The sequence below is a fragment of the Ricinus communis genome, chromosome 6, assembly GCF_019578655.1.
Source record: "Ricinus communis isolate WT05 ecotype wild-type chromosome 6, ASM1957865v1, whole genome shotgun sequence".
Taxonomy (NCBI): Eukaryota; Viridiplantae; Streptophyta; class Magnoliopsida; order Malpighiales; family Euphorbiaceae; genus Ricinus; species Ricinus communis.
In genome coordinates this window covers 15,312,829-15,335,003 of record NC_063261.1, presented here as the reverse complement: position 1 = coordinate 15,335,003, position 22,175 = coordinate 15,312,829, and the positions used below count along the sequence as shown (strand labels likewise).

The 22,175-nt window shown below is 28.6% G+C and overlaps 2 protein-coding genes across 2 annotated transcripts; both read right to left on the bottom strand.

The window, feature by feature from the left end:
- Positions 1 to 6,693: 6,693 nt before the first annotated feature.
- On the bottom strand, positions 6,694 to 14,847 carry LOC8285170 (kinetochore protein NUF2 homolog). The gene is made up of 11 exons (XM_002529229.4): positions 14,561 to 14,847; positions 14,217 to 14,435; positions 13,800 to 13,890; positions 13,549 to 13,728; positions 12,648 to 12,737; positions 9,059 to 9,166; positions 8,255 to 8,308; positions 7,904 to 8,018; positions 7,658 to 7,815; positions 7,471 to 7,566; positions 6,694 to 6,956 (listed from the first exon to the last, which is right to left on the bottom strand). The coding sequence occupies exons 1-11, from the start codon at positions 14,722 to 14,724 to the stop codon at positions 6,879 to 6,881; spliced, it is 1,353 nt and encodes a 450-aa protein (XP_002529275.1). The 5' UTR covers positions 14,725 to 14,847; the 3' UTR covers positions 6,694 to 6,878.
- A 3,284-nt stretch (positions 14,848 to 18,131) lies between these two features.
- On the bottom strand, positions 18,132 to 22,175 carry LOC8285171 (cocosin 1). The gene is given in 4 exon segments (XM_048375458.1): positions 18,132 to 18,319; positions 19,174 to 19,891; positions 21,900 to 22,061; positions 22,064 to 22,175. Coding segments are annotated over 4 exon segments (1,143 nt in total). The 5' UTR covers positions 22,161 to 22,175; the 3' UTR covers positions 18,132 to 18,153.

Below are 22,175 nucleotides of genomic sequence, written 5' to 3'. Positions count from 1 at the left end.
ATCTTAATTATTTATTTATTTTTTGTGCAATTTTTTGTAAAATTTTGAAAATTTTTCACATTGTTTCGATGCTCTTACTGTTGACTTGCTTTTGAAATCCTATTTATGTCCATGTGATCGGGTAAAACCGATAGTGAGTCTTGCGGAAGAATGTAAGATAATTAGTTTGAGTTTTGCACTAAGTTGCTTTGGTTTATTTAATTCTGTTTTGATGATTTTTATTTAGAACCTACTCAAAAAGCACACTTGTGAGAAATTGAGCCTAAATTATAAGCATACACGTTATATGCTTTTATTTATTTCTTATTGAGAGTGTCAATTACTGTCTTTACTTTTAGAACTTGCTTTTGTTTATTTCTTGTTGAGAGTGTCAATTACTGTCTTTACTTTTAGAACTTGCTCGGTAATGCTTATAAAGGCCACAAGGAGAGTTTAACACTTTGGTATGATAGAGGCACTTAGGTTTTTCATTCTAGCCAAATAGCCTTCATTCGTTTATTGATTCTGTAGATAACCCTTTCTTTCACTATTTCTTTTATCATATTCCATTACCACTTACTTTTATTCTGCTTTGGGTTATGATTTTGCACATGAGTTGTTTTTATTGGGAATTTTTATCTTGCGAATAGCTTTGGAATCTTGTAGCAGCTTACTTCAATCCAAAAAGAAATTCACTCTATTATGTGAACGTTCTTCCTTTATGAAAAAAAAAAAGAAAGAAGAAAAATATATAAAAAGAAGAATAAGAGGGAAAGGTGATGAAAAGAAAGAAAGTAAGTGAGCTAAACATTTTGACTTGATTCCTATTTCCCACCTTGGACTACTATCCATTGTTTACCCCTTGTGATTATTGTGACTTGTGTGCAGTTCATGTATTTCATTGCAAAACACCATAGGTTCAACTCTGACCAAATTTACCTACCCGTACCTAATCCCCATTACAACCTTTATAAAGACCTCTTGACATGGTTGTTGACTCTCCATAAGTGGTAGGAGTAGGATTTAAGAGCAAGCATATAGTAAGTAAGGCAGTAGTTGATGCATTGAGCGATTAAACACTACCCTTTAAACACTTTGAGTAATTTAGAGTGAATCTGGTGAGGAGTTGGTTCTGAATAATTTCGTTGAGACAGTATTGTGTGAATTATTGGCATCTTGGTTGTGATACTTGAATTGATTGCTTCTTTTCTTTTTGTTTGACTTACGCTTGTTAAGGATATGTGCAGGAGCTCTCTAGCTTGTCTGTCAGTTTAAGTATTGTTCCTTAGTGGTTTATTTTCCTTATTTTACTTTGATTGCTTGAGGACAAGCAATGAGCTAAGTGTGGGGTTATTTGATGTGCGTAAAATACACACATCTAAATGGGGTTTTTAAGATTGATTTTATGGACATTTGGATGTGAATTGGTCTTAACACTCACCCTGTACGTATGTTTGTGTGCATTAGGTCCAAAAGAGGTCAAAGGATGATAAAGGAAAGAATTGGAGCATAATTGGATGTCAAAGCTGCCGAAACCAGCTAAGTACGATCATGAGGAAGCTGAACATGGCCGTGTTGGTTTAAACACTGGTCGTGTTCCCAACACGGGCACCAACACGGCCATGTTGGGTGTCATCAAACATAAAAGAAAAATAAATTTTTAGCGAGCACGGCCACAGAGAGTGACAAGGCCAGGAACGCCAGACTGTGTCCCCAACACAGCCAAGAACACGGCCGTGTTGGAGGCAACAAGGGGTATTAATTAAAAGAACGAAGAGAGGAAAAAAAAGAGAGGCGGCTAGGGTTAGAACGTCCTAAACCCTAATATTTCTCTCTCTAAGGGTTTTCTTAATTGAAACCAAGAGAAAAGGAGACTTGGATCAAGGTTTCAAACGGATTCCCTTCAAAGATTGAAGATTGGGCAAGGTTCGTTGATTGGTTTTCAAATCGAGTAAGAGGAACAAGATCGATTCAAGATTGAGCAAGAGGAATTGGGGCTGTTTACTCTCATCCAAGGGTATAATCGGGTTTTTTCTCTACCTTTGCTCATTGTTGTAATTAAATTCTTGTGTATTTTGATAATGAACATGATTACCTAGATTGATTAAATCCATTGGGATTTCTTTACTATGTTGGTTTAGTATTATATTCTTGGATTGTTTGGATTAGTTTTGTATTCTTCTTGCTTTCAGTATTAATAAGATAATCATTATTCATGAGACGTTATGAATTGTGTGTTTAGATTGCTTTGTGTGATTGAGAAGTCCATTTGGCAATTGATATTTTGAATAGCAAGAACTGGTTAATAATCGCTTAGAGATAAGGATAATTAACTAGCCGGATTAAGAATTAACAAAGCTTAATAGAGGCGGATTAAAGCTTAATGCTAATTTGAGAATCAATCATTAGGAAGAGATTCCAACTTTAAGTTATTAGGTTTAGGAATTCGGTTATCTCGAGAGAGAAACCGAATTCGGTTAAGAATTCGTCCACGGGTAGCATAATTAGACTCACCGATCCTTTATCTTTTGTTTGATTGCCAACTAGTTTAGATTCCCTTTGGGTTTGTCTTCTTGTCTTGATTATTTCATTTATCAATCACTGTTGCATCTCCCTTAGAACTTAGATTATAGCTATTAGTTAGTTTAGAAATTATTTATCGTTAATTTTAGGTTAATATAACAAAGGAGTAACTCTGGGCTTTCACTTTCCCGAGGAATATGACCTTGATACTCGCCATTAGTGCTAGACTGCATCGATAGGTACACTGCCTTAGATTATAGCTAACACGATTTAGCACCCATCACTACATGTATTCAATTGGTATTAAAATTTTAATTTATTATCGTATCACGTTTTTTATTTTCTCTCGGACTATGATATCCATTGAGAGTCCAATCAAACTTTAAGAACACAATAACCGAAGCTCTTACCACTTAACTTCCATATTATAAAATGTATATAGTACTAAAAAAACGGAAAGTTTTAGTACCAATTTGATATATATGGTAAAATATTAACCCATTACTCTTTTAGTTTTAAATTTTTTATTGCGATCCAAGTCATAAGGTAATATATCTCTTTTTGATTAAATTTACCATCAATTGTTGGTGGTTTTTAGGAAGAAATAAGGTTCAATTTGCCCCTTGAACTTTTCCAAAAAGATTAATTCACCTCTTTTGCCTTTTTTATTCAAATCAGTCCAAAACTTTACCAAATTATATCACTTAACCCATTTTTCCCCTATTTATTTGTGCGTGTAATTCACTCTCAAGGGAAAGTGCATAGATGAATTAAAATATTAATGAATGAATTAAATATGATTATTCTTCCACAACCACCACCTCTTCTCAACCAAACACGCAACATAAACACCACCTCATCCGCCATTATCTACACCTTGAGATTTAGGTCTAAGTTCAGCAAGCCAACTCTTATAGCTCAGCAAGCAATTCACCTGCCTGCTCACAAATTCAAAATCTAAAACTTCAATACAAACACTCAATAGAAATTTTGTAGAGAGAGACACACATATAAAAAATATTATATCTCAGAGACAAAATTAAAAAACCGAATACAAAAAGGAGATAAGACTAAAATACTCTATTTTGGACTATGAAATGAATCGCAGATAAGAGAATCGAGAAATAGAGAGAGAGATAGACTTCAATCCAATACTCACACAAACAGCAAGGAAATTTGCATAAGGTTCTCAAAATCTATAAAGATGACCAAGAAATATATCTTAGAGAAGGAAATCGAGAAACGAAAAATGTCTCTATTGTGCAATGGCAGCAACAAGTAATGGAAAAAGAAGAAGATTGTCTCTATCTTCTAATGTACATGAAGATGAAACTTCTTTTTATGGTTGTGTTGAGGGTGACACCGATGGTGGTGGTGAGGGCGGCGGCAATATTGGTGAAGGTGGCTGTAACTGTGGTAAAGGGCGGTCGTAGTGATGGTAAGGGTGGTGGCAGTAATCTAAAGTGGTTTATTTATTTTAATTAAATATTTAAATTATTTTTGAACTGTAAAATAGGTTTTAAAGTTATTAAGTTATTTTTTATTTGTTAACTCTTACTCTCTCAGTTAAAAGGAGAAATTAAATTAAAAAAGTAAAATTCTAAGCTTATTTAAAAAAAATTATCAAAAAAGGTAAATTGATCTTTTTTTATTTCCAGGGGCAAATTGATCCCTATTTTCTTTGAAAAAATTGAATCTCTTTCTATATTAATTACTACGCTAAATTTTTGTTGCCATTTTATTTATTTGTGCAATTAAATTTTTCAAAGCATTTTATTAATTCAATTGTCAAAAGACTATTTTTTTAACAAATTATTATAGTGGTAGTAAAAATTTAAGGGTTATAGTAATATGAATTTTATTATACCAAAATCATAACATGTATTCAATTAGTAACAAATTTTTGTCAAGTTCAATTTTTTTATTTTTTATTTTTACTGCTAAATTTAATTCCTAAACTTCTCGAATAGGTCCAATTTAGCTCTTTTAAAAACATATATGAAACTTTACAATCTAACACTATCATTATCACTACTTTATCAGCCTCCACATGATTTTTGCCAACTAATTCAAAATCTAAAAGATGTAATTAAAATTAATATATAAATTTAATTATATAATTAAATCAAATATAAGTCAAATTATTGTTTAGAGTCAAATTGAGCTGCATAAAAAGTTAAGGAGCCAAATTGAGCTCATGTTAAAAGTTGAGTGGTCATATTAGACTCCATAGAGCTTGCATTTCAATTTCTTAAGAATGATATTAAAACTATTTAAAAAGTTTATGAGTTAAATTAACCGCAAAAGTTAAAAATGGTCAAATTGAACCTGACTACAAAGTTTAAGAGCTAAATTAATAATTATTATAATATAGATCCCGGTTCAGAATTCTACATAGACTAGAGTTCACAAACATATGCTAAGGATTTTGCAAAGCACGCAACGTTAGCCATTTCAAACTGAAAATGGGAAAGAGAATCTCACATTTCCAGCCAAGAAAACAACCACATCCTATATGTCCAAGAAAACATTGCTTCCTCACTTTTTTTTTAATTGTACCGTTTTTAATTTTTTAAAATTATAATAAAATAAATTTATAAAAATTAATATTTATATTAAAATTATATATTGAATAAATTTGTATATATTTATAAAAATTAGTCGTTTATTTATATGTTATACGACTGTTATAATTATTTTATTGTCACTATTTTTAAAAAATTTATATTGTCATATATATTTATTTTTAATACATGAAATTTTTATTTTTTATAAATTGTAATAAATAAATTTAAAAATATATATTAAAAATAATATCTTGAATAAATATTAAATTATAAATAAAATTAAATAGAACTTTTAATATTTTATAGTTAATTTAAATATTTAAAAATAATAATAAATTAAATATTTTTAATATTTTTGTTAGTTTTTTATATTTTAATATTTTATAAATACAAAATATAAAAATTATAAATAAATTAATAAAAAAATTATAAATTTATATATAAACTTAAATTCTACATGTCAATAAGTACACTTATTAAAATAAAAATTATATATTAGAATGTAGTAACACATGTAAAAAAAATTTATTAAACCAAATATATAATAATATTTTTTTTGTTCATTTACATATATTAAAATATTTATTTTCTATATGTATAATATTTATTAGATGTCATATTCAATAATAAATTAATTTATTTTATATGTAAATATTCATTATTTATAAATTTAATATTCATTACAATCAATATTAATATTCATTTTGTTTAATATATTATTTATTAATATTAACATTAATATTAATTAGCTAGTACTGTAATATTCATTATCTATATATATAAAGTTTATCAATATTTTCAAATAAAAATATTAATTATTTATAAACACTTTTATTATTTTTATGATGTATATTAAGAAAATTTCATAATTGACATAAAAATTTATTATTTATAGGTATATGATATTCATTAATTTATCAATGGACATTCGTCATTAATAAAAATTACACCTACTAATCCTTTCAAATAAACATATATAAAATAGACATAACATAAATTGTCCTTACACAATTGATATAAAAAAATCAAGTTAAAATTATACTACAAATATTAATATTATAGTACATATCTTTTTAATAAAATTAAATTAACAAATAAGAAACATTTTCCATTTAAACAATAAAGATTAAATACATGTTTAATAAATATAAATTAATAAATATTTAATTATTTAATATAAATCAATGAATATAAATTATTATTTTTTTTTAAATTTACATCAGCTGAGGCGCATATCAACATCCAATACACGTATCAGACGCTGATGTAAACTTTTTTTACTAACAGAACAGCGCCATATGGGTCCCGAGTTCACGAAACTATATAGACCGGATCCATCATATAATTTGCGCTGAATTGAACCTTATTCATTTTTTTCTCACATCAATATATAACATATAACGTGGCAGCTGAATGGCGAGCTGACACATAATTAGAATTTGTCTAATTCCCAATGAGTATCAAAGTCTGAAAGGAAAATAAAAAGTGTGAGCACTGAAAAGAAAGAAATTACAGGTTTGATATGAATCGAATATATGTGGCAATATTTTAATAGTAATCAGGCTTTTAACCCTTTGACTTACTTTTGAGCTTTTAGCAGGAATGGAAGAAAAAAGGAAAGAGATAATTTTCAACTAGAGGCGTCAAAACCTTTGAATTTAAGAAACTGCTGTTGGGTATTAGTTTACATCAACAAACATGAATATATGCAGACATGAATGCTAGAAAATGCAACATAGCCCCAGTTTTAACATACAAGAAAGGCTTAAACCGTATTGATTATTATAACTTCCATACTATCAAGAAAACTCACAGAACTGCGCTAATTACGTCCTGACTGCCAGCGCCCTGCATCACGAGCCCCATAGAGTTCCTGTACTGTTCAAACTGCAGCCAACCAAACACAAAAGTTTATTCAGAATAGCCAAGAGTCCTAATAATACACCACAAATAAATCAAAGAGAACACATAATCAAACTCTGTAAACAATTCAATAAGCATGGATATGAAGGTCAACTTCTGCATATTTTATTGGTTAAAAGCAGAAGGGAAAAAACATTTTCCTCTGTAAACATGAACGTCGTTCATTGACAAGAGAACTGAAATGGGATTGGTTCTGTCATAAAACATCCCAATAGCCAGTAAGAACAGAAAATATCTCAAAAGAATCAAGGCCTGTTCAGAAAAATGGTTCACTTAAGAATGACGAGCAGAAGATTTATTGAGTCTCTGCAAGTCTGCCAAGTTCATTCCTGTTCTTAGGTGCAGTCACTGAATTAGTTGAAATTACTGGAAAGTTAATACCAGACCGGATGTCATGCCGGTGAACCACCCGACATTCATTATATTAATGAAAAATCAATATGCCCCATTTAGATTCAGATTGAACATGGAAGTGCACCTGTTCCGCAATCTGTTCACATTTGTAAACTAACTCTTGCACTTTAGCAGCTCCAGATTCTTTTACCATATTTGTTTTTAACGTAATGGCATCAACCTAGTCATTGACAAAAAGATCAGATAATAATCAGGAATTTCAGGACAGTATGGACTCATTTGGCATAAACCTCAAAACAAATAATTAGTACCTCTGACACTATAACTTCAACCTTCCTTTGCCTTGCTTCCAGATCAACCCTCCTAGATTCCACCTCTGACTTAACGTTATTAAATTCTCTAGCCGCATCCTCGCACTTTAAATCCTTTTCTTTCTCCAACACCTTTCTTAACTCATCTAATTGTTGTGCTGGGGAAAGAAGGAGAGATGCGATCAAAGCTCCTAGGTAATCATCCAGAGATAAAATGCAACTAGAACAAGTTGCATAACAAACTACCTTTTGCTTGTCGTTCGACCAATTTGGCATCAAGTTTCTTGTCCAACATGCCCTCATTACTTAGCTTAGCTTTTAGCTCCTTGTAGTCTTTTTCAATGGATTTCGCAGAATTTACCTATTAGATCAAACATTATAAGTAACAAGGTTTTGGCAACAATGTTGCAAAAGCAAATTAAAAGACAGTCCACCATAAGGAAAGATATTGAATCTGCACGAGGATACTAAGGTTTTATTTAACAAAGAAATCTATTAAACTATCCAGGGAATCATAGCAGATAAAAATTTTAAAAAAGAAACAGTTAAACCTATATTAGAGAGCATGAAAGAGAGGAATGGGTGAGAGAATGTAACCTCTTCATGTATTTCCTGCATCTGATTGAAATGCTTTGAAATTTTTCTGAGAGTCTGAGAAATAGCACATAGAAAAGTAACATCTATTAGTTACCTCCTCAACTGAACTTCTACCATCTGTGAATTTTCCATATTCATTCACACATCAATATTTTGAATTTTATGAAACCCTTAGAAAAAAATTAATATATTAACCTTTCAAAAGAGAACTGATGTCTGATTGAAAGATGAAATATTAACTGCAATCTTCACAAAGATCTCAAGGAATATGTGCATGTAGCTGCAAGCATTAACCAGATTATATCTCCTGTGTCTAAACTTAGATGAAAAAGAGCTCTCATAGAACACAATGCAACAGCGCCTAATAGACTACCTTGTCATACAACTGCATGCATGCAAGATATGGCTAAGTGCAGGATAATATCTAATTAGATTTGGGTATATATATAAAGCCAACATTCACCCTTTGAAAATAACTTATGACAAGAACCTCGAATTCGAACAAAAGTTCAAGACCAACATGCCATTTTGAAAAGTTGGGAACTTGAAAATTTAACATAATTCTAGTCATTTCTCCAGCTGAAATATCATTTGTCTCCCACAAGCACTCTCAGCATACAATACAAAGAAAAAAAGATATTTTTGCAGCAATAAGTTGGTAAGATAAATAATGCAAAAGGATTGGCTAAATATTCATAAATACACGTCAGAAATTATTATCCAGATTTCACAAACTTTTGTTAAACCAGCCAGCCTGCGAGTAGAGATCATGGAAGGTAGACGCAACATTTTGTAACAAAGTACCTTAGAATAGACCTCTAGAATGGCAGTCTTCTCCTGAAAAGATTGCATTGCTAATCTCTCAGCATTCTTCACTTCTTCCCAAACTGATTTCTTCTCCTCCAAAGCCCTCTACCAGCACACAAAGGAAAGTTATTTGTAAGCCAAAAAAGAAGAAAGAAGGAGACACCGAAGTGTGCCAACTATATAACAAGGAAAATTTTGTAAATGATCATTTTACATTCAATTTGATGATCAACAATAAAAAAAAAAGTCAAATGGATTCTGGATGGGTAAAATTACAACAAAAGAATGCTATAATCAAGCTGAACTGCAGGAAATAGTTGCCCAGCGCACAGCTCACCAATTTTACTTGCCTTGCTGTGCACTTTGGATATCCACGATAGTTGCCATTATTTGCCATAGAAGGCCAGCAATCAACTTCTCAACATAATTCAGGGCAAAGAAGCATATATGCCTTTGTGCCTAATTAGTGTTCAACCTACTTGAGCAAAAACCCAAGAAAAAAGGACTGTGTTTCCTTTGGAAATATTTTGACCCTACTTTCTCCCATATTTATTTGCAGCTTAAAGAATATTTTTGGGTTAGTGGTTTTTTGCATTCTCCAAGAGAATAGAACCTCTCTTGTATTGTAGAGAAAGTTTCTACCTCATTTATTGAATTTCCTTCAAAGAAAACTCATTTCATGAACCTACTAACCATAATTGTTAAAGACACACCTCAGGCCCCAAGCACAGAGGCTTCATACACTAGTTGTTAAAGGCACACAAGGCTCTCTTTAGCAACTTCACTAAGGCGCTTTGGTGAGGCACGAATATGCACACACACACCTATATATACATATGCGAAACATATAAATTTTGACACGTGAAAAAAATATCTTTATGTTTCCTTATTTTTGACACAGGTATATACTGATATTAATTTATGTATTTTTGCAATACTAATTTTTTATTTGAATTATTATATTAACATATTAATAGATATGTTACTATTCTAATAAAATAATAATTCTAATATTAAGAAATAGCATATTAACTAATAAGCTACATTTCTATTATACAAAGATGCTTAATTCTAAGAGAAAAATATTAGTTATATTTTTAATATTAGAGTATAATTAATAAATTGACAAAGTTTTCACATCTTATATGACATATTGTTAATTATATCTTTCTTTGAATTGTTCTTATATGTATTTAATTTAGTATTAGTTAAATTTTATACATAAAAATATTTTTTAAATAAAAATTTTCAATTTAAGTTTTTTGAATTGAAAATATTTATAATTAAAATAATTGCAACAGCAACACAACACGCGGGTAGACGACTAGTTAATATTAAATACAAATATTTAATTTTGACTTCTGATTGCCATAAGACCCTTGATAGTAAATAAAAATATAGAAATTTACATCACTTGCCCTTTCTTTTATATTGTTTACCTTTGTAAACCGCGTTTTAAATTTTTATTTTTCTGCTAATCTATTTTTATACTATTATGCTTTTTGAATCCCTTTTCTAATTATATATTCTTTCTGAACAATTTTTTTACTTTTATATGCTTTTTGGACTCTTTTCTTACTTTATATGTTTTTTGGACTCTTTTTTTCATTTTCGTACGATTTCTATGCTATTCTATACTATATGTTGTTGAGTATATAATACACTCAAAATATACTTATACTATACTTTAATGATATCCTTTGTACAGTCAAAATAAACTCGGTGTATAATATATACTCATAATATAATCGATGTATACTATATATTTTAACCATGATATTTGTAAAGTTGTTCTCAATCAGTATGAGAATGCTCGTTACATCAAAATCTACATATCTCATGTTTTCTTCTCAATTTCAATATGGTGAAGAAAAATAGGTATTGTATTCATATATATATATATATATATATATATATATATATATGTTTTTAAAATTTGAATAAAGAAAATTCAATTAGAGTCAGCGTATCATATATCTGAAATATACTCATTATATGCTTAGTATATACTGTTTACTATATAGCTTATAATTTTATTTGAAATTTATGTTACACCCTAAGAGGTAGCTTATAACACTTGAATAAAGAAAAAACTATAAATACTTTATTGTTCTAAATTTTTCCTTGAATGATTTATAAAAAGCTTGAGCTAATTAATTTCCATCTTTCTAACAAAGCTCATTCAAGAAACAATAAACAATATTGTTATTATCTTTCATTTTCAACCTCATTTCTTGCACTTTCACATAACCAAGAACATGATAAAACGATATTAGTGAGAGCAAATAAAAAGAAAACTCATCAAAATATTTAAAGAAAAAAAAGAAAGAAAGTTCACTAACAGAGGCCACAAAAAGAAGATAGTGATTATCCGAAACTTTAATCCTTGAAAGAATATACATTAAACCCTCATTCACATTTCTTGCATTTTCACACAGTAACCAAGAACGTGACATAATGATATCAATAAGAGCAAATAAAAGGAAAGCTCACCAAAAATTTGTAAAAAAATGAAAGGAAAGCTCACCAAAATACTAAGACCATAAAATAAAAGATAATAGTTATTATCCCAAATCTAATCCACCACTTGAAAGAAATATATTAAATCACTCTTCCTTTCTTGTGCTCTAGCTATCTCTTTCTTTTTCTTATTTTTCCTCTCTCTCCCTCTCTCTCGTCTCTCTTTCTATCTCTATGGTATGGGCTTGATAGAAACTTGAGGGAAGAAAATCCCTTACATTTCAAGTCTTCCTTTAAGGAATTCGTTAGATCTTTGAAAATGTCGATTGAATAGAAATCAGTGAATAAGTAAAATGATAGTGTCAATAGTTGAAAAAGATGACGTAGTTGGCCATAATATATAGAGAAGGTAATAATAGAAAGAGAAAAAAAAAATGAATGTTTGGTGCGCATTAGAAGAATGCAAAAGAGAGTTACTATAAAAAAAGAAAACAAAAAGAAATGGCACAAACAAGCAATGATTATTTTGGCTTTTTCTGGGAATGATGGATATGAAATGTGATAAGGTACCATTGGAAGATAGAAGCAATTTGGAGAAAGCTAAGAACAGAGAAAGAAATGCTCAAATTCAAATGGCAGAATTGTGCCTTACACCCGGGCTCCAAGACCATTTTGAGCCCTGATGCACCTTGCCCCTTTAACAACTATGCTACAAACTATACCAATACTTGCATGTATAATATTTGACAATTCACTTCAACATAAGCTACAGTAGTAATTGGAAATCTAAAATGGACAAAACTACTTGGCTACACTCTCCAATTTTAAACATACTAAAGTTTGAAAAACATTGAACATAGCTATTTTAGACATGAATATGTGACTAACCCAAAAGTATTATTTTGGTCATGCGTGATCATAACATCAGAATTACACCTCTATTTAAGTCACCTAAACATCAGAAAATTTTATAAAAAAATTTCACTATGACAATTAGCTTCCTTTCGCTACTCAACGCAACTCCTATAGTTAGAAAAGCTTGGTCAGCATATGCATTTGTATTAAGATATTTTAACTTATATTATCACCATTACCTAAATGGACAATTTAGTCAAAGAAAAGGTACCTGCAATTTATCAGGCGACTGAACAATTTTTGATCGCAAGTTTGCATTTTCTTGGACACTTTGCACCAGGTCAAACTCAGCCTTTGAAATCTGTAAAAGTAAAACAGAAGATATAATAGTAAGTCAGTAACAATAATGAGTTCATGAAGATAAAATGAAGATTGAACAACTTATATAGTTAGCTACAACATTGACAATTTTAAGACATGCAAGATGAACCTATAATAGGAGAAGATAAATTTTGCATAATATTCTTGCTCAGACCTAGGTTTTCTAAAGACCACCGAAAGTAATCTAGGACAAACTATACACAAGACATGGAGAAATATAAAACAGCATAACATTATGCTCCAGGACAAAGTCTCAAATCGACGTGTGGGAAGATATGCTGCAATCAACCAGGACATAGAACAAGCACAAAGAAAAAAATAAATAAAAATAACCACCCCAAAGACACACACAAAAGCACAATGATACTGTAGTAAGACCTCAAAACATGAAATTATAGACTACCGAACATTAAGAAGGCAACTCGGACCAAGTCAAGAGTCGTAAACCAATTTGAATGAACAGAAGCTCCACATGAGAAAAAATAGTCATCCTAAGGTGGATATCAGGTTTCATAGTTATCCACTACCAAAGCAAATAAGAGAGCATAAACAATAAAGCAGAAAATTCAAATCCACTTCTCCACTGTAATTAGCCGCCTCTGATTTTACAAAGTTATGTATTAATGATCAAGACACTACACACTTGAGTCAGAGAAAATAAAATTTGCAAATTGAAAAAATTAAACATTAGAAAACCAAAAGCAATTTTCTTAGCAAGAACGAGCACTACCTTCATATTCTTATGCAACTAAATTAACTGATACTAACGAGCTATCTGTCAAGATCCTTACCTCCCCATCTAGTTCCCCAGCTTTCTCCTTCAACTTCCGGGAAGAAGCTCTGAGTGACATCTGGTGATTGTTGAGTTCCGAGACTGTCTGACGCAACTCTTTAACCTTGGCATCTACCTCTTGAACAAATGGCAGCTCCATCTCCCTTGCTACATTATATTCAGCAATCTCGGCATTCAACTACAGAAGCAAACACTCAGCATGACCATACTCGACCCACTTCACAATTTCAAAAGTTTCTCTTTAGTTACCTGTGAAATCTTATCCTCCCATTCTTTTCGCTGCTCATCAAGAAGTGTTAGTTCCTCCCCTATTGATCTTAGTAGATTCATTTTGGTGTCTCTGATATACAAAATAAACAGGAGAATCACAAATCATCAAATGAATCAGTAACCAAAATAAACTCAGAAAGCAAACTCTCAATTGCAAACTAAATCTTTACATCAAGAAAACTCCTTTCTCTAAAGTTCCAAACTCTGAAGTCCGATTTCAAACCCAAACAAATCAAGTTTATTTTTAACACTTTGGCAAATTTGATTCTACGAAAACATCCCCATAAACAAACTATCTATTTATGAAATTAATTATCCAAATAAAACCAATTTTTCTAACAAAAAGTTGCAGCAATTAAGCAAAAAAAGAACAACATAAATAGTCTCAACACGTACTTATGAAGACAAAAATTGAGGATTGCACTAAGATACAATTCTGTCCTATCTCCTTGGGGTCTCAAAAGATCTTTCAGAGTGAATTTCAATGGACAACCAACCAAACTAACCATCTCCCTTATCCTAATAAACATGGTCATAATCCTAACAGAATCCACATGATGATCTGGATTCTCAAGCTGCTCTAGTGCAGCAAACTCCACTTGCCCTTGACCTTCTCTGCAATAAAACAAACACAAAACCCACATTTCAAAAACATCAGAAAAAAATTGAAACTTTACAATTGGTTATTGAAAAAAAATGAAAATTTAAGAAAAAAAAGAGGAAAAAGAAAATTTGCGTACTCATTGAGAAGATCAAGGTGGATAAGAAGTCTGGTATAAATATCCGATATGAAATCCGGGTTAGGGTTTTTTATATCGTTTTCGGTTACGGCGGCGATTTGAGATTCTGCTAATATTGTTGCTATTTCTGCTCGGGACAGTCTGGGGTAGTCGAATTTTGACATCTTAGTATAAACTCAGTTGCGATCTTGATACATTGAAGAAAATAATTTTAAGGGTTTAGTTTACAATTTCAATTTTTAAAAGATTTTATGGCTAACAAACGGACCGTTTATGGAAAAGATTGAAAATGAATAAAAAGGACGAGGTTTGATAATATTGTTTTCCCGCTCAAAATTTAGGTGGGTTTGGGTCGGGTTAAGTTTGTCTATGTGGAATGAATATGGGCTGCATCTATTATGAAATTTGGGCCAAGTTTGGGCTGCCCATTTTTTGTCCATTGAGGTCTTGGAAAAGAGAATTGTTGGACCCCGTTCCATGATTTCATATATATAATGTCTATAAGATATAATATTCTATAATAATTAATTTTATTTATATTTAAATATTTATTATTTGGAAACTTAATATTCATTACGGTTAATGTTCATGTTGATTTTGTTTCATATATTATTCATCAATATTAATATTAATGTTCATTATCTAGTACTGCAATGTTTATTGTCTGTATATATAATGTTTATCAATATTTTCAAATGAAGATATTGATTATTTATGAAAGTTTTCATTATTTTTGTGATGTATGTTGAAAAAGAATTATGATTGATTTAAGCATTCATTAATTATAGGCATAAAATTCATTAATTTACCAATGGATATTTATCATTAATGAAAATCATATTCACAAACATATATAACATAGGCAATACAAATCATCCTTACGCAATTGGTAAACAAAAAGAATAAGTTAACAAACAAACAATAAATATTTAATGTTTAAATAATTAACATTCAACACATGTTCAATGAATATAAGTTAATGAACATTTAGTATAAATTTAATGAATATAAAATATTTTTAAATAAAATTTGCGTCAACATCACGTTACATCAGCGTTTGATGCACGTATATATGTGAATTAGACCATATAGCTTCATGGACCGGGATCCATATTATAATTACATGTTTTCTCAATCCTTCCATCACCTTTTTTACAAGAAAAATTCTAACACTTTAAAACATTTTTTATTTGGGCTTTTTAATAACAATAATAATAATAATAATAATAATAATAATAATATATTGTTATTGGACGAGTGGCTTTTTTTATAAAAATTAAAAAAAAAACTTCCCATCTTGAGATCTATTAATATTGATAGATGCTTATTATTAAGAACTTTTCAAAAATATCATAAAATTAATAAATAAATATTGTTTTTGACTTTGTAAATTTTAAAAATATTATGTTTTAATTTCCTTTTTAAATTTACGTTGTGGTTATCTTTCAGTTTTTTTTTTAGTGATTTTTTGATTTTTTTTTTTAGTTATTTTTCGGTTGTTTTATCTGAAAACAATCAAAGAAAAAAAACCAAAACGTGATTTTAAAAAAAGTTCAAAAAAACATATTTTAATATTTTAATACAGTAAAGATAAGAAAATACTGTAAATTAATAAAATTAAAAAAATATAGATATTCTTTATATTTTTCCCTTATTATTTGTATGGCGCAATATTTATTGTGCGGACTTATAATAGATTAACAGAGATGATGATGATGAAAAGAGTAGATGCATTATTATAAATGAACAATAAGTATTAACTTTTGCTAGTGATTCTCTATTTTATCTTTGGTGAGATCTTATTTGATTATTTGGATGGAATTGTGATGGATGAATTTTTTCTATTTAGACGGTAATCAAACATGGATGTGTAGAGATGATAATATAAATAGTTATTAAATTTTATATTTAATTTTATTTTATTATTAATTTTTTTATTTTATTACTCATATTTCAATTTGGATTATAATATCTTGCTAATGAGATATTGACATGTAATATTCTTCTTATTTAATTATTCTTTTCATTAGTTATTTTTACAACATCGCGAAAAGTTGACAGGAGCCATTGCTAAAATCTGTACGAGCCATCATTAAGTTTTTTTAACTAAGAGACCACTAAAATTCATGACTTATCTAGTAGACTATGATCAAAATTATTAGGCTATGGTCGGTTACGATTCCAAGCTATTAGGCTATGGTCGGTTACGATTTCAAGCTATTAGGCTATGGTCTGTCTCTAATGAAGAGGTTAGAGCTTTAAGGTGGGGAATTTATAATACTGCATCTCATATTAAAAAATAATCGTGATTTTGATTTTAATGTGCTTATAAGAACCTAAATATGTTATTACTAGGTCTGAACACAAGTCTCTGAGATCCCAAACGGTAATTAAAAATCGAACCGAAAGTTTCCAGAATTAGAAAATATTCATTGACTCTTTGACTTTTTCTAAACTGGACCTAATTGAAATTTTCTTTTAGTATGATTCTGGATCACATAAGTTCTGCATACCGAAAATTGTATCGAACAATCTCGTATTGTCTTGAACCAAAGAATCGAAACTAAAACCGATTTAATTTTTTTTTATCTATTTTTATATAATATTACTTGTATAATAAATAAGTACAAATCTTAAGTTCAAACTTAAAGCAAAATATAAAAACTTACCAAATACAAATCTAACAATTCTATTCTAATAAAATATAAGGTCATTGGTACAAATCTAAAATAAAACACTAAGTTTACATTTTATTATAATATTAATTATTCTCTAATTTTATCTAAATTTTTTAGCAAAATTTCGATTGCGTATTATTATCATTCATTTAATAAAAAAATATAGGACCTAAAATTCTTTTAAACTTTAATAATAATAAAATTATTATAGTATCAAATAGATTAATATTATTAAGCTATAATTTTATTCTAACGAGGAGAACGTGATGTTAGTTTTGTAAATGAAAATAAAAAATCAAGCGATCACGGATATATTAGTATTGCTTACTTATTAAATCAGATAGCTATATCATTTGTCTATTTAGAAAATTAAATCTTATTATATGAAAAATGCTAAACATTTCACTTATTTATGTTCCAATGCTTACTCATCTAATATGACATATATTAATTATACTAAATTATTATTTAATAATTTAAGATTAATGGATAGTTTTATAAATATTTATATGCCACGTCAATAGGACAAGAAATGAAAAAAAAAAAAAAAGATGAATTATGTAGCATTACTCTTATCAGAAATGATCCGCCCATGATTCTATAAATTGATTTTTTTCTATTCTAGAGTAGGTTTGAGATTGAAGTTGACAAAAGTGCTTCAAGATGCTATATTAAAAATTAATTGCCTTTTTAATTATTATCAGAAAGGTATAAGTATATTCAATTTAATATACTCATGGCACTTTATTTATTTTTATAAGTAATTCACACACACATACATATATGTATGTCTATGTACCCTAACTTCTCATAAAACTTGTTTGTTATACGTAACAACACAAGAGATAATAGAGAAAAGAAAATTAGGAAAAATAATTAATGGGTAATATGCGTAAAGAGGAATCACGAATAGAACTATTTGAAGGCATTGTTTGTTGGTGGAATAATAAGGGAGTTCTGCTTAATATTAGACCTAAAGAGTTCTTCAAACTCAGTTGTCACATTAAGAGCAACTTGTGATACTACAGGAGACAGAGCACTCCACACTGACTTCTTAGTGGCAAACTCTTCAACTACAGGCCTGAACAATGACATAACCAAGAATATTAAGAAAAAAGTAACTGAAAAATATAATCAACAAACAACTAAGTTAGTGAATATTAGAAAGACAAAACTCTTCAACTACAGGCCTGAACAAAAACATAATCAAGAATATTAAGAAAAAAGTAACTGAAAAAAAAATCAACAAACAACTATGTTAGTGAATATTAGAAAGACAAATATATATATATATATATATATATATATATATATCTAAAATCAAAGAAATTACACTTTAAAAGAAAACTAATATGACAATTGGGAGGAAGTGTTCATATCCTAATGTCAATATTAATCGCTAATGTGGAATGATTGCTATTATTTTAATTATAAAAAAATTAATTTTAATAATATAGAACTAAATTATTTTAAAATTTATAAAAAATTTGACTATTGAATAGACCGATACATATAATAATAATTTAAAAATGACATTATCTTGTAATCTATTAATTACTATATAATTTTCATTTATTTAAATCAATGTCAAAAGTATAATGATATGCTATATTTTTTAGGATGAAAAACTATTATTTAACTAAAAAGTAGATTACTAATAACTACTTATTAAATTTATAAAACTAATAAATATAATAAATTATTTTATATATTATTTTGAATATAAAAATGGAGGCTAATTTTATGACTCATCAATAAAATTGGTACATATCAATAAAATGGACTAGGTACGTATGGAAATCTTAATTAAATATATTTAACATGTTTTAAAAATGCTTTAGGTACAGTATATATATATATATATATATATATATACTAATTTTGTTTGTCACTAAATGTATATAAGACCCATGTGGAACTTGGAATTAGAATTACCGTAAGGAATTTGTCATAGATACAAGCTCCATTCCTTCGCCACCAGCAATTCCAGCAACGGTGAAGAATCTTGGCACCAGAAATAATTGACCAGCCTCTATTCTGGTTTCCAGGACTAGCTCACCATTGATGCCAACGATCTGCACTTTGCCACTTCCTTTAGCAACATAAACAAGTCGACTTGATCCATCGGCAGTGAAAGTTGGCGAGTACATAGCATTAGCACTCAATTTCAGAAGGCCAACACTAAGACCCACTTGCTCCAGAAATGGGAATTTAGCTGCTGTGAGTGTCTTGAAAACACCACCTTTTGGGACCTCAAGATCAGCTGGTGCAGCATCAATATTGTAGAGCATTTTATCAAGAACACGAGGACGCGGCATGCGAATTCCTTCTTGTACCTTGATGATAAATATCCCAGTTTGACTTCTTGCAAGCTTGTTTGCTTCTTGCTCATTCAAATTGTAAGCCTGACTGATAAATTCAGATGAGAATCCGCCTAAAATACTTCCAATTCCAGATAACGAGAAGTAGGTGAATTCTCCTGGAACAAAGGCCTTGGAAGTTTCTCCCAAGTAAACTACAACGAAGTCTGAATCTCCATTGTTGTACCACCATGAGAAACCTCCTAGTGGGACTGGTATCACATCTCCTTTCTTCAGCCTTAACACAACCTCTTTTGACGATGGGAGCACCATGCCGACTATTCCTTCTGTACCTGCAAGAGGAGACTAATACTTCTATTATATTAATTTTAGTTTTAAATACTATTTACCTTGAGGTTTAGTCTCAGTCTCCGTATTTCTTTTATTACGTTAAAACTTTCTTAAATTTTAATAAAACTAATTACCAACTCTTTTATATTAGTCGAAAAACTAAACTGGTAAAATTATAATTTAATTTTTGAATTTATTATCAAGTATCAAATTCGTCTAAAATTAATTTTATTATCAAATTAGAATAAAATTTCATGTTTAGCACAAATTAATTTTAATGTCTAATTAAACTAAAAAATTAAATATTTTCTTACTTATTTATAGCTTTTATTTTTTAGCATAATTTAATTCTAAAAAATTTAAATGTATTAAAAATATTTATTTTTTATTTAATATTATTAAATTATTATATAGGTTAATTTTAAATTTTTAAATAAAATAAATAGTTAAAGTCATTATTTTTATTAGACACTAAAATTAAACTATATTAAAAATGAAAATTTTACTCGTATTAATCTCATCTTAATAGTTAATAAAAAATTCTATTTTTTTAGTATACAAGATTATTACGATCTTCTTCATTAATAGTGGACTAGTCAACTTGGTGTTTAGATTATTTCACTGGATTAAAACATGATTATTTAATTTAATGTTTACTTTTTATACAATTTAACAATAATATATAATAAAAATAGTAATAGAATGATATTTTTAACGAGAAATAGTTATGTTATATTAATAACTAAATTAACTTATAATAGTTTAATAATATTATTATAAATATAAGTAGTTTTAAAATGTTTAAATTTGCTTAAGTTAAATTGCATTAAGAATAAAAAATTAGAGCATGAAAGATATTAAATTTATTATTTTAATTAGTACCTAAAACTAACTTGTACTAAAAATAGAATTTTATTTTAATTTAATAATAAAAATAATTCTGAACGAGCTTGATATTTGATAATAAGTTCAATAATCAAATTATAATCTTAAATTATCAATTTAGTCTTTCAATTAACATGAAAAAAAGATGATAGTAGTTAGTTTTATTAAAACTTAATAAACTAAATAATATTTAAAAATTATTTTAACCCTTATATAAAAAATACAAGGACCCATTCATATATTAGATCAAATAACATAAGTAAATAATATTTAACCCTTAATTTTAAAAATATATTTTAGACTTACTTGAATTGTTTGCAGAAATAAAAGCTGGTTGAATCTTTTAATTAATAGAGATTTTCTCAATAGAAATTATCCACTGTATCATAATCTAAATCTATTTCTTGTATGGAGAGATTAAATGTAATATCTTTAGTGTTTGTTTTGCTTTATTTTATGTTTTCTTTTTTGGTTAATAAATATGTATGTGAAAAAAATATAATGAATTATTTATATTTTATCTAGACCTAATGTATACACCACAACAGACAAAAAAATAATACATATATATAAATATTTTATACTTTCATATTAAATGATTGACACATACTTTTTATTATAAAACTAATGAATATAAAATTATTTTCTAGATTTGTGTATGTCCCCACTTATATAACAAATCCATAAATGATTGATTCATATTTATTAGTTTTAAATGATAGACTCTGTGTTAATTATCTCATACCAAACTGTAAAAATTTGGTATATATAGTCATCTTCTCGGTACGAAGGCATGAAAAAGGACTGGAAATGAAGGGACCCCCAATATATTGGTCATGCTCTTCAAACCACATATACTTGTGGAGCCATGTGGTAGAAACCAATACTGTTATACAGTCAGAAGAACATCTTTAATGCTGCTTTTTATTTTAAAAAAATATAAATTTTATAATAAATAATATTTTAAAAAATAAAAAGTAAATTTATTTTATATTTAAAAAGTAAAAATATATTAAAATTTTATTTCATAATATAATTTTTTAAAATAAAAAATTTAATATATATAAAAAAATGCATTAAAAATATTATAAGAATGATATAATTTAGTGCTGATATATAACTTGCCTTGCAGAACATAACCAATTTTGGAAGAATCTGCATAGTGGGGAAGAGCAAAACCACGAGGCCTGAGAAGAAGCTCTCCTCCACCGACGTTTACAGTAGCTAAATCAGAACTTGACCAACTCCTATACGAGCTACCACCTTCACCATCAAAAAATGTCTTTTGGGAAAGTTTGCTGATAAGTCGAAATCAATGGCCAACAACACTTTCCATAATGAAATAAAAAGAAAAAGGTAAAGAAAGTTGGTAGCTAGTTGGTACATCGGTGACTTTGAGAA

Excerpts from the sequence above, each read along its gene's own strand:
- LOC8285170 (XM_002529229.4), bottom strand. The coding sequence starts at position 14,724 with ATGTCAAAATTCGACTACCCCAGACTGTCCCGAGCAGAAATAGCAACA. Across the intron at positions 14,436-14,560 it reads CACCTTGATCTTCTCAATGA|AGAAGGTCAAGGGCAAGTGG; the intron begins GTACGCAAATTT and ends GTTTTATTGCAG. Across the intron at positions 8,309-9,058 it reads TTCTAGAGGTCTATTCTAAG|ACTCTCAGAAAAATTTCAAA; the intron begins GTACTTTGTTAC and ends GCTATTTCTCAG.